This window comes from Neoarius graeffei, chromosome 5, assembly GCF_027579695.1.
Source record: "Neoarius graeffei isolate fNeoGra1 chromosome 5, fNeoGra1.pri, whole genome shotgun sequence".
Taxonomy (NCBI): Eukaryota; Metazoa; Chordata; class Actinopteri; order Siluriformes; family Ariidae; genus Neoarius; species Neoarius graeffei.
The window spans coordinates 101,699,335-101,714,684 of NC_083573.1; the positions used below are offsets into that span (position 1 = coordinate 101,699,335).

General features: G+C 44.8%; 1 protein-coding gene across 5 annotated transcripts in view; it reads left to right on the forward strand.

Annotated features, from left to right (window-relative positions):
• Positions 1–15,350, forward strand: part of LOC132887153 (NACHT, LRR and PYD domains-containing protein 12-like) — a 152,467-nt gene that overhangs the window by 108,885 nt on the left and 28,232 nt on the right. For all 5 annotated transcript variants that reach the window (XM_060922594.1, XM_060922593.1, XM_060922596.1 and 2 more), the window contains 3 exons: positions 3,745–3,918; positions 4,045–4,221; positions 11,109–11,282. In XM_060922594.1, coding sequence (XP_060778577.1) covers positions 3,745–3,918; positions 4,045–4,221; positions 11,109–11,282 — 525 coding nt within the window. The remainder of the gene's footprint in view (positions 1–3,744; positions 3,919–4,044; positions 4,222–11,108; positions 11,283–15,350) is intronic.

Below are 15,350 nucleotides of genomic sequence, written 5' to 3' on the forward strand. Positions count from 1 at the left end.
ATTGAATTTGGAGGAGGTAGGGTTTAACTCATTGGGGGATCTGACATGGAATGACCCAGGTTGTAGCATCAGGCTTAAATGTTAAGTTTTACTATTGTTCTTGCTTTCAGGGAATATTGAGACTAATCCAGGCCCTGATTCACCGGCACATTGTTACACCCCTGCAGATTTTAAATCCAGAACTGGTCTTGGACTAATTCAGGTAAATGTAAGGAGTCTACTAAACAAGATGGACTTGACAAAGGTCTGGGTAAACTCAACAAATGCTGATGTTATTGTTTTATCTGAAACCTGGCTCACAAAATCTGTGCTTGACAAGGATATTTGTATTAATGGTTATAATGTTTATCATGCTGATCGTCCAAGAAAAGGGGGCGGAGTTGCGATTTATATCAGGAGTAATTTTGATGTTAATTTAGTGCTTAAAGAGTCAGTATCTAAAGAGCTTGAGTTGCTTGCTCTTGAAGTTGAATGATCAAAGAATCACCGAATTATGTTGGTAGGATGTTATAGACCACCATCTGCTTCTAAAAATGCATTATCTTCCATTGTGAAGGTTTTATCACAGCTGAAATACAATGAATTACTTTTGGTGGGAGATTTAAACTGGGACTGGCTTATGCTTGTGTCCGATGATCTGAAAGCACAATGTGATTCTCTTAATCTCACACAATTAATTACTTCCCCTACTAGACCCAATCCCAAATGTTTTCAAAAAGCAACACTCATTGACCTTAGTTTTAACCAACATGCATTCTAAATATGTGACAACAGGTGTCTTTCCAAATAATGTGAGTGATCACTGTGATATAGCGGTAGTGAGAGACACAAGGCTCCCGAAAAGTAAGCCACGCTTTGTAGAGAAGCGCAATATGAAAATGTTTGTTGAACAGGCCTTCTTGCATGATCTTTATTACTTTGACTGGGATAGAATTGCCCTTTTTGATGATGTTGAATTGGGTTGGAGTTATTTTCATGAAAGTTTCAGTCACTTTGTTAATAAACATGCCCCCCTGCTCAAATTTAGAATTAAAGGCCGTGATAATCCATGGTTTACAACCGAACTAGCAGAAGTTCTGTATGAGCAAAATTCTGCATGGGTTAAGGCACGTAAATCAGGTTTGGAAACTGACTGGCTTTATTTTAGACTATTAAGAAATACATTTACTTCTCTTCTCCGAAATATGAAGGCTGAGTTTTGCTTGTCTATGACTACTAAATGTTTGAAAAATCCAAAGAAATTTTGGAAAGCAATTAAATCTTTGTCTTCCACCTCTAACTTAGTTCGTCTCCCTTCCAGTATGCTGATTGATGGTAGCAGGGTAACTGATAAAACAGACATATTAAATTGTTCTAACAAACATTTTATTTCTTCTGGGTTTTTGTTTAACTCTTAAAAACCCTTTTAAACAACCCTCCCCTAGTGACAAGTCCTCTAATGACCCTTCACAGGTTGATGGGGCCGCTGGCAATGTTCATGCTTTTAATTTCACCCCTTTTTCTACAGCAAAGGTCGCTAAAGTGCTAAAAGACCTTGATCCTAAAAAATCACCAGGACCAGATAATTTGGAGCCTTTCTTTTTAAAACTGGCATCTGAAATTGTAGCTGTTCCACTGTGTTACATTTTTAATCTTAGTTTGTCGATTCCCAAAGTCTAGAAATCTGCATTTTTATCCCCCTCTTGAAAGGAGGAGATCCAACTATCTTAAACAATTACCAGACCTATTTTTAAACTGTCTGTTCTGGCTAAGGTACTTGAAGTCCTTGTCAGTCCACAAGTAAAAGAATACCTGGCAATTAATTCTATTTTATAGACTTCCCAGTCAGGATTTCACAAAAAACATAACATTACTGCAACCTTGAAGGTTATAAATGATATTACAGAAGCCTTAGATAATAAACAGTGCTGTCTTTCTCTTTTTATAGACTTTTTTAAGGCTTTTGATACCGTGAACCATAACATTTTGACTGAACGTCTTACAGCAGTTGGGTTTTCTGTACATGCAGTTGGATGGTTTGCAAACTATCTTAAAGGCAGAACCCAGGCTGTCCAGTTAGAAGGTGTTTCTTCTGAGGTTCAGTTTGTCCACAAGGGGGTGCCACAAGGTTCAGTATTAGGCCCTTTGTTATTTACCTTGTATATAAACAATATTGGAGTGAATATCCCAAATGCAGCCTTTCATTTTTATGCTGACGATACAGTCATATATTGCTTTGCACCCACGGCCTCAGAAGTGTTTGCATATATGCAGAATCCGTTTAATAGAGTGCAACAACAACTCTGCCAATTGCAACTTGTTCTAAATGCTGATAAAACAAAACTTATGTTTTTCACTAATTCAAAATCAGCAAGGTTAAATCAGTTTGTCATTGTCACCAGTAATGGTCAACAAATTGAACCTGTATCTACTTTTAAATATCTGGGGTTCTTGATTGATGACCATTTGTCTTTTAAGGCACATATTCTGTATATTGCTAAAAAGCTGAAGGTTTTACTTGGATTTTATTTTCGAAATAAGTCTTGTTTTTCCTTTGGGGTGAAACGGAAACTGGTGGAGCTGACCTTTTTCCCGATAATTGATTATGGTGATGTGTTATATATGAATGCCTCCGCTCAATGCCTCCACGTGATGGATAGTGTGTATCATGGCGCTCTGAGGCTTATCATAAACTGTGGAGCTCTAACTCATCACTGTGTCTTATACACTAAAGTAAATTGGCCATCTTTATATGGGCGCCGGCTCGGCCATTGGTATGTCTTTATCTACAAAGCTATCCTTGAGACGATTCCATCTTATTTATCATCTCTTTTAATCCTGAATAATAGAGCCTACAGTCTTCGTTCTCTGGATTTTTTACATTTTACTGTTCCTAGGGTTAGAATAGAAATGGGGAAGAAAGCTTTTAGGTTTTCTGCTCCAACTACATGGGATAATTTGCACTCAGAGCTCAAACTCCAAAATCTGGTATCTCTGAATGTATTTAAGTCCATGATAAATCCCATTGTATCGAGGCTTCATGAGTGCAAATGTTTTATTTGAATGGAAATGTCTTATTTGATCTTGACCTGATTTTGTACATTCAGTTGTTTTATTTGTATTTTTGTGTCTATGTCTAATGTGACAATGTGTTGAAACTTGTTTTTTTGCTGCCATTCTTGCCCAGGTCTCTCTTGTAAAAGACATCTTCGATCTCAATGGGACAAACCTGGTTAAATAAAGGTTATAATAATAATAATAATTTGTAATATACTGCTGAAGTCGGCTCATTGTTTTTTGTTCGGGGTAATTAAGGGGTTCGGTGGGCCGCAGAATTTTCTTATTAATAAAGTGTTCCTTGGTCTGAAAAAGTTTGAGAAACACTGAAAACTGATGTGTGTTCTTTAAAGTGTAATGTATTATTCTATAAGAAACTGAAATGTGTCCATGAGAATCAGATTTACTTTCTACATTAATTCCATATCATCAATCAATAAAAATTAAATTTGTGAATTGTAATTCGAGCTGTTTAGATATTGTGTTTTCACCTCTATCCGTCCCTTTCCCTTTCTTGTAGTTAAATCCATTGTCTCATATGAGCCGAGACACGTGGATCTGTCCAAGTACAAACACACAGTCTCTTTATTTTATATTTTTATTCTGACATCAGAACCTTGTGTTCAGGGAGACACTTTATTTCACAACTGATCAAACACACTGCATTTATCCATCAGATATTCACAGATTTCATCATTTCTCTTCCAGTCTGTGTCGGTGTAATCTGACAGAGGAAAGCTGTGGAGTTCTGTCCTCAGTTCTCAGCTCAAACTCCTCCAGACTGAGAGAACTGAACCTGAGTTACAATCACCTGCAGGATTCAGGAGTGAAGCTGCTCTCTGCTGGACTGGAGAATCCACACTGTACACTGGAGAAACTGAGGTACACACACACACACACACACACACACACACACACACAGTAAGTGTACTGTATATAAAGACTGTGTGTGTTGTGTAGTAAAGCTGAGTGATTTATGCTGTAACTGTGAGATGTTTCTCTCTACAGGTTGTCTGAATGCAGGATTACAGGTGAAGGTTGTGCTGCTCTGGTTTCAGCTCTGAGGTCAAATCCCTCATCAAACCTGAGAGAACTGAATCTGAACTGGAATAATCCAGGAGAATCAGGAGTGAAGCTGCTCTCTGATCTACTGAAGGATCCACACTGTACACTGGAGAAACTATAGTGAGTTACTGACTGTCTCTACATACATACATACATACATACATACATACATTATGAAAAACAATATATATAAATATCTGTAAATATCGATATAGATAAAAATACACTCAAATCAAACGATGTACAAAATAGCAGTAGTGCAAATACAGTACAATATCTAACGGAGAAGGTGCTTAGAAGAGTAGCTTTTGAGGTGAATATGAGCAGTAATGCAAATGAGCAATAGCAGCAGATACAGCAGTAATGCAGATTTTTGTAGTGTGATGTGCAAATGAATGAGAGAGAGTTTCTTGTGTGAACGAATGTGTTACAGACCAGGGGTAGGGGGTAGGTAGTGTACAGAGTTCAGCATCCTGACAGCCTGGTGGATGAAGCTGTTTAGCAGTCTTGTGGAGCGGGCCCGGAGGCTCCGGTACCCTTTCCCTGAGGGCAGGAGGTTAAAGAGCGAGTTTGAAGGGTGGGAGGTGTCACCAGCGATGCTGATGGCTCTGCGGGTGAGACAGGAGTGATAGATGTCCGTAAGAGAGGGGTGAGGGGTACCAGTGATCTTGCTGGCCGTGTTCACTATGCGTTGCAGAGTCTTCCGGTAGGAGGCACTGCAGCCTCTGTACCACGCAGTGATGAAGCCAGTGAGATCAACCTCAGTGGTCGCCCTGTAGAATGAGCACATGATGGGGGGTGAGACTCATGCACTCCTCAGTTTGCGGAGGAAGTAGGGGCAAATTTGAGCCTTCTTGGCCAGCGATGCGGTGTTATTGGACCAGGAGAGGTCCTCAGCAGTGTGCACCCCTAGGAATTTGGTGCTGCTCACCCTCTCCACTGCAGCACCATCGATGGTCAGAGGGGAATGCTGTGAGTGACCTCTCGTGAAGTCGACTACAATCTTGTTGGTCTTCTCCATGTTCAGGAAGAGATTGTTGTCTTTACTCCACTGGACCAGTTAGCTCACCTCATTCCTGTGGTTGGCTTCATCGTTGTTAGTGATGAGGCCCACCATAGTCGTGTCATCCGCAAACTTGATGTGATTGGTACACAGTCATGGGTCAGCAGTGTGAAGAGCAGCGGGCTGAGCACGCACCCTTGTGGGGCCCCTGTGCTCAGCATGATGGTCCTGGAGGTGTTACTGCCGACCCGAATGTTCTGTGGCCTCCCTGTAAGAAATGGTGAGCTCAACGACTGTTTCTCTAAGTGTGGTCCGCAAGTTGATGTCATAAAACATCATATTTTATCAGTGTTTCTGGGGTGGCACGGTGGTGTAGTGGTTATTACTGTAACCTCACAGCAAGGAGGTTCTGGGTTCGAACCCAGTGGCCAACAGGGGCTTTTCTGTGTGGAGTTTGCATGTTCTCCCCGTGTCTGTGTGGGTTTCCTCCGGGTGCTCTGGTTTCCCCCACAGTCCAAAGACATGCAGGTTAGGATAACTGGTGGCTCTAAATTGACCGTAGGTGTGAATGAGAGTGTGAATGGACTATTATTTGAATTTGTCTGACATTTAAGCAAGCCAACAGTTTTGTGACACTGCCTATAGCTCTGTCAGTTTAGGTTACACTTTCATAATCAACGTCACCTCTGAATGTGGAGGGAATGCGGAGAAACTACGAGTAACCAAGTTAGACTTGGCATCAAACTGTCAAAAAGATAATGGATCGGTGGCTGAAGAGCGGGTTAGTCAAAAGAAAAGCACAAGAAACGTCTGACACGAGCAAGGACAAAGTGCAAAGACATGATGATTCAATGAGCACTGATATGGAGTCCCAGGATAGTTTGCTGTAGGAGCTCCCTCAGAGTAGTAGTGAAGCTCAACATGACCATGGAAAATTGAGTGCTAAAGTGAAAGGAAAATACCACAGTGACTACATCAAATTTGGATTTTTTTGGACTGGGAATGCGGAGGATCCGAAACCACATTGTGTTCTGCGCTACGAAACATTGGCCAACGAGGCAATGAAACCTGCTAAGCTCAAGCAGCACTTTGAAACTAAACACAAGGATTACGTCAACAAACCAACTGCATTTTTGAGAGAAAATGTGAAGAGCTTCAGCATCACTCGAGAAAGGGAGCCTCACAGTTTTTTGTGCCTGCGGAAAGTGCGAAAGCTTCAGCAGCTTCATACAGGGTATCCCTGCTGATCGTGAAAGCAGGCAAACCTCATTCAATAGGCGAGACTTTAGTTCAGCCAGCTGCAATGGTTATGGCTAACATAATGCTTGGGGGGAAAGCAAGTGATGAAATGAACAGGGTACCTCTGTCCAATGACACTGTCCAGCGGCGCATAACATCCATGGCTGAAAATGTCCAAGAGCAGCTGGTGACACGTTTACGTCAAAGCCACTTTTTCTCTCTGCAAATGGATGAATCCACTGATATTGAGAATGAGGCAAATCTCCTGTGGTTTGTAAGGTGTGTATATATATATATGATGGTGCTGTGCATGATGATTTTCTTTTTTTGTCACTCCCTGCTGACCAACACCACAGGAGAAGTGATTTTTAACTGACTTAATGATTTCATTGTGCAGAATAACACTGACTGGACAAGATGCGTTGGCATTTGCACAGACGGTGCGACTGTGATGACGGCAAAATACAAGGGCCTCGCTGCGCGTGTCTGCACAGTAGCACCATCTGCCACAGCAACACACTGCTGCATTCACAGAGAGCAACTGACAGTGAAAAAAATGCCCCAGTGTCTTAAACCAGTCCTGGACGAGTCTGTGAAAATAGTTAATATGAGTAAAAGCAAAGCACTGAACACACGTCTTTTTAAAGCTCAGTGTGAAGAAATAGGAAGCGAGCACACGAAACTTCTTTTTCAGACTGAAGTTCACTGGTTATCACGTGGGAAAGTTCTCACCAGTCTATTTGAACTGCTTGATGAGGTCAAGTTATTCCTGCATCAAAGTGATGAGCTGTATGACAGAATGCATGATTTCCAATGGCTCGCAAAATTGGTTTATCTTGCTGATCTTTTCAGCACTCTCAATACCATGAATTTACTGTAGCGCTGCAAGGAAAAGCGATCACAGTCTTTACTGTCCAGGACAAAATTAAAGCCGCACGCCTCAAGATGGAATTGTGGTGTGCCCGTCTCAATCGCCAAGAATTCGATGGTTTCCCTACGCTGGCAGATTTTCTTCTCACTGCCGAGGAGGTCCTGGATGGCGATACAGTTGCAGCCTTTAAGGACCATCTGCACGGCCTTCACTCACAATTGTGGAGATATTTCCCAGAATTAGATGTGGGCTTTGAGTGGATCAGAAATCCATTTGGAGACAGAAAACATATTGAGCACGTCAGTTCCAAGCTATCACCAAGAGAGGTTGACAGTCCTGTGGATGTCGCATCAGATGGGACACTGAAGATGACATTTAAAGAGAAATGTTTGACAGACTTTTGGTTCCACACCCAACCTGAACATCCTGAGCTGGCTGACTCTTCTCTGAAACTGTTAATGCCATTTTCAACCACATACAGCTGGGAAGTTGGATTTTCCACTCTGGTTGGACTGACAACAAAGCAGTGCAACCGGATCAATGTGGCCCCCAATATGAGATTAAAACTGTCCAGTTTGGAGCCAGACATTGCTTCACTGATGGATCAGAATAAGCAGCACCATTCTTCCTATTAAGATAAGGACAACAATGAGTGAGATGACGATACTATTTGTAAAACTGTCATTTCATTAGTGTGTAATTTGTAATATACTGTTGGAGTCGGCTTATTGTTTTTTGTTCGGGATAATTAGGGGGTTTGGTGGTCCGCACATTTTTTTTTTTTTATTAATAAAGTGTTCCTTGGTCTGAAAAAGTTTGAGAAACACTTAAACTGATGTGTGTTGTTTAAAGTGTAATGTGCTGAGCCCCCTCCTCTTCACTCTGCTGACCCACGACTGCTCACCAACATCCAGCTCCAACCTCTTCATTAAGTTTGCAGACGACATGACTGTGGTGGGTCTCATCAACAATGGCGATGAGGCAGTCTACAGGAGTGAGGTGATCCGCTTGGCCATGTGGTGCAAGGACAACAATCTCTGCCTGAACGTGGAGAAGACAAAGGAGATTGTTGTGGACTTCAGGAGAGCACACACCCAGCATGCTCCACTAACTATCGACGGTGCTGCAGTGGAGAGGGTGAGCAGCACCAAGTTTCTGGGTGTGCACATCTCTGAAGACCTGTCCTGGAGCAACAACACCGCATCACTGGCCGAAAAAGCCTAACAGCATCTGTACTTCCTCCGCAAACTGAGGAGAGCAAGAGTCCCGGCCCCCATCATGCACACATTCTACAGAGGCACCATCGAGAACACCCTGACCAGCTGCATCACCGTGTGGTACGGCGCCTGTACCGTGTCCTGCTGCAAGACTCTGCAGCGCATCATGAGAGCAACTGAGAGGATCATTGGTGTCTCTCTCCCCTCTCTTGCTGTCGGGGAGGAGACTGCAGAGTCTCCAGGCCAAAACCAGCAGGCTCAAGTAGGGCTGTGCGATATATCGAATATACTCGATATATTGCGGAAAATTCTGTGTGTGATACATAAAATTATTATATTGTAACTATCGAGTATTTTATGGTCATCTTCTGACTTATGTTTGTTGCGTTTGTTTAAAACATTTTCCGGTGGTTTTCTCCCTGTCCCTCAGGCAGTAACGTGAGAGACTGCCTAAGGGTAAAGAAAACAATAACGTCACGCACTCGCCAGCCAATCCCGGGCGACATCTCGGTGCTGAAAAGAACTTCCGGGAAGATTTTCTAGTTTCGATTGTGTTGCCAGATTGGGCGGTTTTAAGTGCATTTTGGCGGGTTTTGAACATATTTTGGGCTGGAAAATGTCAGCAGTATCTGGCAACACTGCCGGCGGGAAGATTTCCTAGTTTTGGTTTACAGCGCTGACTCAGTTCGTGCAATCGCTGGTGTTGCGTAGGCTACCGTGTAAGCTCTGTCAATTTCAGCCACAAATTAAAAATGGAAGCGGACGAATTGGTTCCTAAAATAACTAGGAAGGGGTCAGTCATCTGGCGTTTTCTGGATATCGCGAGGAGGATGTGGAACAGCAAATGCCAGTTTGTAAAGTGTGCAAAAAAACCTGTGATCACGAAAGGCAGCAGCACTACACATATATTCCATCACCTGAAAACTCACCCGGTACAGTATGAAGAGTCTCTTAAACTCCCAACTACTTGCCCACGAGCTAAAACCCCCACACAAGCTAAACAAATGACCATAGCGGCCTCGTTCTCCAAAGCCACCCCATATGAGAAAACGAGTCAGAGATGGAGAGCTATAACGGATGCAATCACTAACGTCATTGCCGAAGACATGATCCCGATTAGTATAGTGGAAAAACCAGGCTTCCAAAAATTACCAAACACACTCGATCCCAAATATGAGTTGCCTGGTCACAGACATTTTACAGAGAAGGCAATACCGGAATTATACACATCTGAGAGGCAGAGCCAGAAAACATTCAGTTCAAAAGTGTGCAAAGAGAAAAATTATGTTTTGCAGATCTCTCTCTTCTCTCCCTCAATCTCTCTCTCTATTGTGAATGTTCCAGTGGTTCTCAGTAGTCAGGTTAATAGCTTGGAGATCTATTTTTTTAAATAATTTAATGAATGAGCACTTTTCTTATTTAGGCTAAATGTCTTTCTGAGTGTTGAGCTTGCACTTTATTGATTTGAGCTCTGAGCAGCTCTGTATTGTATTGCCCCTTTGTTGCAATTTTCAAGATTTGTTTTTGCAGTTTGTGCCACATCTTTGTTGAGTAAAAATAGTCTTATTTCAATTCAGTTGTGATTAATCACTAACATGAAAATTTAAAATGTGTTGTTGAAAACCACCTGTAAAGTTAACCAAGAATGTTATTTAACCTGCAGGGATTGTAGTGAAAACAGTAAAGAGTAAAAGTTAGATTTCATGGGGTCCTTTAGAGGAGATTTAAATATATCGAGATATATATCGTATATCGTGAAATGGAGAAAATGTATCGGGATATTCATTTTTTCCAATATCGCACAGCCCTATGCTCAAGGACAGTTTCTTTTACCAGGCGGTCAGGAGGCTCAACTCCCTCCCTGTTCTGCCCCTCCTTCCCCTTCTGCCCCCTGCCACAGATTCTGCCCGCACACCCCCCTGCAGCATCTGACATCATGTCACCCTCACAGTTCCCACACACACATACTCTCAACATTCATTCGCACACTGAACTCAGGGACTGCACATTTCATTTTACCTCGCTCATTTGCACTATTCTGCACTACCTCACCTTAACAGCTATTAGTTTATTGTTTATACTGTGTATTTCATGTTTACCTACTATACCTCAAGTGCCCTTGACTGTGTGTGTGTGTGTGTGTGTGTGTGTGTGTGTGTGTGTGTGTGTGTATTTCTTATCTAGAGTGTTTATATTATTTTTCAGTTATTCTATTTTTATTTATTGCATTGCCTGTTTGCACCATGGGTCAGAGAGGACTGAAATTTCATCTGTGCTGTATGTCGAGCATGTATAGCATATTTGAAAATAAAGTTGACTTTACTTGACTTGTATTATTCTATAAGAAACTGAAATGTGTCCATGAGAATCAGATTTACTTTCTACATTAATTCCATATCATCAATCAATAAAAATTAAACTTGTGAATTGTAATTCTAGCTGTTTAGATCTTGTGTCTCCACCTGTATCCGTCCCTTGCCCTTTCTTGTAGTTAAATCCATCGTCTCATAAGAGCTGAGACACGTGGATCTGTCCAAGTACAAACACAGTTTCTTTATTTTATATTTTTATTCTGACATCAGAATCTTGTGTTCAGGGAAACACTTTATTTCACGACTGATGGAACACACTGCATTTATCCATCAGATATTCACAGATTTCATCATTTCTCTTCCAGTCTGTGTCGGTGTAATCTGAGAGAGGAAAGCTGTAGAGTTCTGTCCTCAGTTCTCAGCTCAAACTCCTCCAGACTGAGAGAACTGAACCTGAGTGACAATAACCTGCAGGATTCAGGAGTGAAGCTGCTCTCTGCTGGACTGGAGAATCCACACTGTACACTGGAGATACTGAGGTACACACACACACACACACACACACACACACATACACACACACACACACAGAGAAACAAATCTCTGGTACTTTTATAGGAGATGGTTTCACTTTTTACACTAACAGGTTATTAAACCAACCTTTTGATACACATGAACACACCACCTGTACTCAGGTCCACTCCAAACCCCCAGAAATCAGGTGTGTGTGTGAGCAGAGAATGATACACACCAACTGTTTTACTGTCTGTTTGAAACTCAACACACAACCTTGTGTTCAGTTCAAATAATGACACCATATTTTTCCCAAAATCTTGACCTCCAGCAGTAAAACAACCCCAATAAGAAGTGTCCATCAAACCCCACCCTGACAAACTCCTGACCAATCAGAGAACTCCTTCATGGACAGTGTCTTGCAAAAGTATTCATCCCCCTTGGAGTTTGTCCTGTTTTGTCGCATTACAAGCTGGAATTAAAATGGATTTTTGGAGGGTTAGCACCATTTGATTACACAGCATGCCTACCACTTTAAATGTGAAAATTCTTGTTTTATTGTGACACGAACAATAAATCCAATGACACCCCCCCCAAAAAAAAAAAATCTGGAGTAGGCATAGGTATTCAACCCCCAAAGTCAGTACCTTGTAGAGCCACCTTTTGCTGCAATTCCAGCTGCAAGTCTCTTAGGGAACATCTCGATTAGCTGAGCTCAGGGGTTCTCCACCTTTTCTGCTTCGAGGCCCACCTATTCATAAATGTACCCAGTCGGGGCCCATTAAAAAAGATCCCCAATTATTTTGGCTCATCTATTCTATTAGAATCTAATAATCTCCTGTAAAGTGTATTAATGGGATGCAACATCACTCCCTGTTACAGATGGGAGCCCAGGAATTAAATCAGTCCAATAAAAGCTGTTTTTAATTGTAGATGTTGTATTTAAAACTGTATGGATGTGCCAGAAGCCAAATCATGCATGCAGATCATTCTCAGCCAAAAGGGATTAATGATCCAAAAGTGGAGTCTGGTCCATTAACACAGGAACTTATTGCCATGTTTGTGTTCAGCAAACAAGCAAGTTATTAAACCCAAGAATTGGACATACAGTAGAAACCACTCAGTGGGATTTGATCCTTACACACTAACAAAGAAGGAATTTTACTTTGAAAGAAAAGTTTACCCTCCTGTGGGTTCACCACCCACAGAGGTAGCAGTAGGGGTTTGGTGCAGTGTGGATTGGGTGGCAGTCGAAGGCAGGGACCTCGACGACCTGATCCCCGGACACAGCGGCTGGCTGTTGGGACATGGAATGTCACTTCGCTGGGGGGGGAAAGAGCCTGAGCTTGTGCGGGAGGTTGAGAGGTACCGGCTAGAGATAGTCGGGCTCACCTCCACGCACAGCTTGGGCTCTGGAACCCAGCTCCTCGAGATGGGCTGGACTTTCCACTTCTCTGGAGTCGCCCGTGGTGAGCAGCGGCGGGCTGGTGTGGCTTGCTTATAGCTCCACAGCTCAGCCGCCATGTGTTGTTTACCCCAGTGAACGAGAGGGTCGCCTCTCTGCGCCTTCGGATTGGGGAGAGGGCTCTTGCTGCTGTTTGTGCCTACGGGCCAAATAGCAGTATAGAGTATCCGGCCTTCTTGGAGTCCCTGGGAGAGGTACTGAGGGGTGCTCAGACTGGGGACTCCATTGTGCTACTGGGGGACTTCAATGCTCACGTGGGCGACGACAGTGACACCTGGAGGGGCGTGGTTGGGAGGAACGGCCTCCCCGATCTGAACCCGAGTGGTGTTTTGTTATTGGACTTCTGTGCTAGTCACGGTTTGTCCATAACGAACACCATGTTCGAGCATAGGGGTGTCCATAAGTGCACGTGGCACCAGGACACCTTAGGTCGGAGGTCGATGATCGACTTTGTAGTCGTTTCATCTGATCTCCGGCCCTATGTCTTGGACACTCGGGTGAAGAGAGGGGCTGAGCTGTCAACTGATCACCACCTGGTGGTGAGTTGGATCCGCTGGCGGAGGAGGAAGCTGGACAGACCTGGCAGGCCCAAACGTATGGTGAGGGTCTGCTGGGAACGTCTGGCCGAGCACTCTGTTGGGGAGGTCTTTAACTCCCACCTCCGGGAGAGCTTTTCCCAGCTTCCGAGGGAGGCGGGGGACATTGAGTCTGAGTGGACCATGTTCTCTACCTCCATTGTGGACGCAGCTGTTCGGAGCTGTGGCCGCAAGGTCTCCGGTGCCTGTCGTGGTGGCAATCCCCGAACCCGGTGGTGGACACTGGAAGTAAGGGATGCCGTCAAGCTGAAGAAGGAGTCCTATCGGGCCATGTTGACCTCCGGGACTCCTGAGGCAGCCGACGGGTATCGGCAGGCCAGGCGTGCTGCAGCTCGGGCAGTTGCGGAGGCAAAAACTCGGAACTGGGAGGAGTTCTGGGAGGCCATGGAGAAGGACTATCGGTCGGCCTCGAAGAAATTCTGGCAAACCGTCCGGTGCCTCAGGAGGGGGAAGCAGTACTCTGCCAACACTGTTTACAGTGCGGGTGGGGAGCTGTTGACCTCGACTGGGGACATTGTCGGGCGGTGGAAGGAATACTTTGAGGATCTCCTCAATCCCACCGTCATGTCTTCCACTGAGGAGACTGAGGCTGATGACTCAGAGGTGGACTCGTCCATTACCCAAGCCGAAGTCACTGAGGTGGTTTGCAAGCTCCTCGGTGGCAAGGCACCGGGGGTGGATGAGATCCGCCCTGAGTATCTCAAGTCTCTGGATGTTGTGGGGCTGTCTTGGTTGACACGCCTCTGCAACATCGCGTGGCGGTCGGGGACAGTGCCTCTGGAGTGGCAGACTGGGGTGGTGGTCCCTCTTTTTAAGAAAGGGGACCGGAGAGTGTGCTCCAATTATAGGGGAATCACACTTCTCAGCCTCCCAGGGAAAGTTTACTCCAGGGTACTGGAGAGGAGAATTCGACCAATAGTCAAACCTCGGATTCAGGAGGAACAATGCGATTTTCGTCCTGGTCGCGGAACACTGGACCAGCTCTATACCCTTCATAGGGTGCTCGAGGGTTCATGGGAGTTTGCCCAACCAGTCCACATGTGCTTTGTGGATCTGGAGAAGGCATTCGACCGTGTCCCCCGTGGTATTCTGTGGGGGGTGCTTCGGGAGTATGGGGTTCGGGGCTCTTTGCTAAGGGCTGTCCGGTCCCTGTACGAACGGAGCAGGAGTCTGGTTCGCATTGCCGGCAGTAAGTCAGACCTGTTCCCAGTGCATGTTGGACTCCGGCAGGGCTGCCCTTTGTCACCGGTTCTGTTCATAATTTTTATGGACAGAATTTCTAGGCGCAGCCAGGGGCCGGAAGGAATCCTGTTTGGGAACCACAGGATTTCATCTCTGCTTTTTGCGGATGATGTTGTCCTGTTGGCTTCTTCAAACCAGGACCTTCAGCATGCACTGGGGCGGTTTGCAGTCGAGTGTGAAGCGGCTGGGATGAGAATCAGCACCTCCAAGTCCGAGGCCATGGTTCTCGACCGGAAAAGGGTGGCTTGCCCTCTCCAGGTTGGTGGAGAAGTCCTGCCTCAAGTGGAGGAGTTTAAGTATCTCGGGATCTTGTTCACGAGTGAGGGAAGGATGGAGCGTGAGATCGACAGGCGGATCGGTGCAGCCTCCGCAGTGATGCGGTCGCTTTACCGGTCCGTCGTGGTGAAGAAGGAGCTGAGCCAAAAGGCGAAGCTCTCAATTTACCGGTCGATCTACGTTCCGACTCTCACCTATGGTCATGAGCTTTGGGTAATGACAGAAAGAACAAGATCGCGGATACAAGCGGCTGAAATGAGTTTCCTTCGCAGGGTGGCTGGGCGCTCCCTTAGAGATAGGGTGAGAAGCACAGTCACTCGGGAGGAGCTCGGAGTAGAGCCGCTGCTCCTCCACATCGAGAGGAACCAGCTGAGGTGGCTCGGGCATCTTTTTCGGATGCCTCCTGGACGCCTCCCTGGGGAGGTGTTCCAGGCATGTCCCCCCGGGAGGAGGCCCCGGGGAAGACCCAGGACACGCTGGAGGGACTATGTCTCTCGGCTGGCCTGGGAACACCT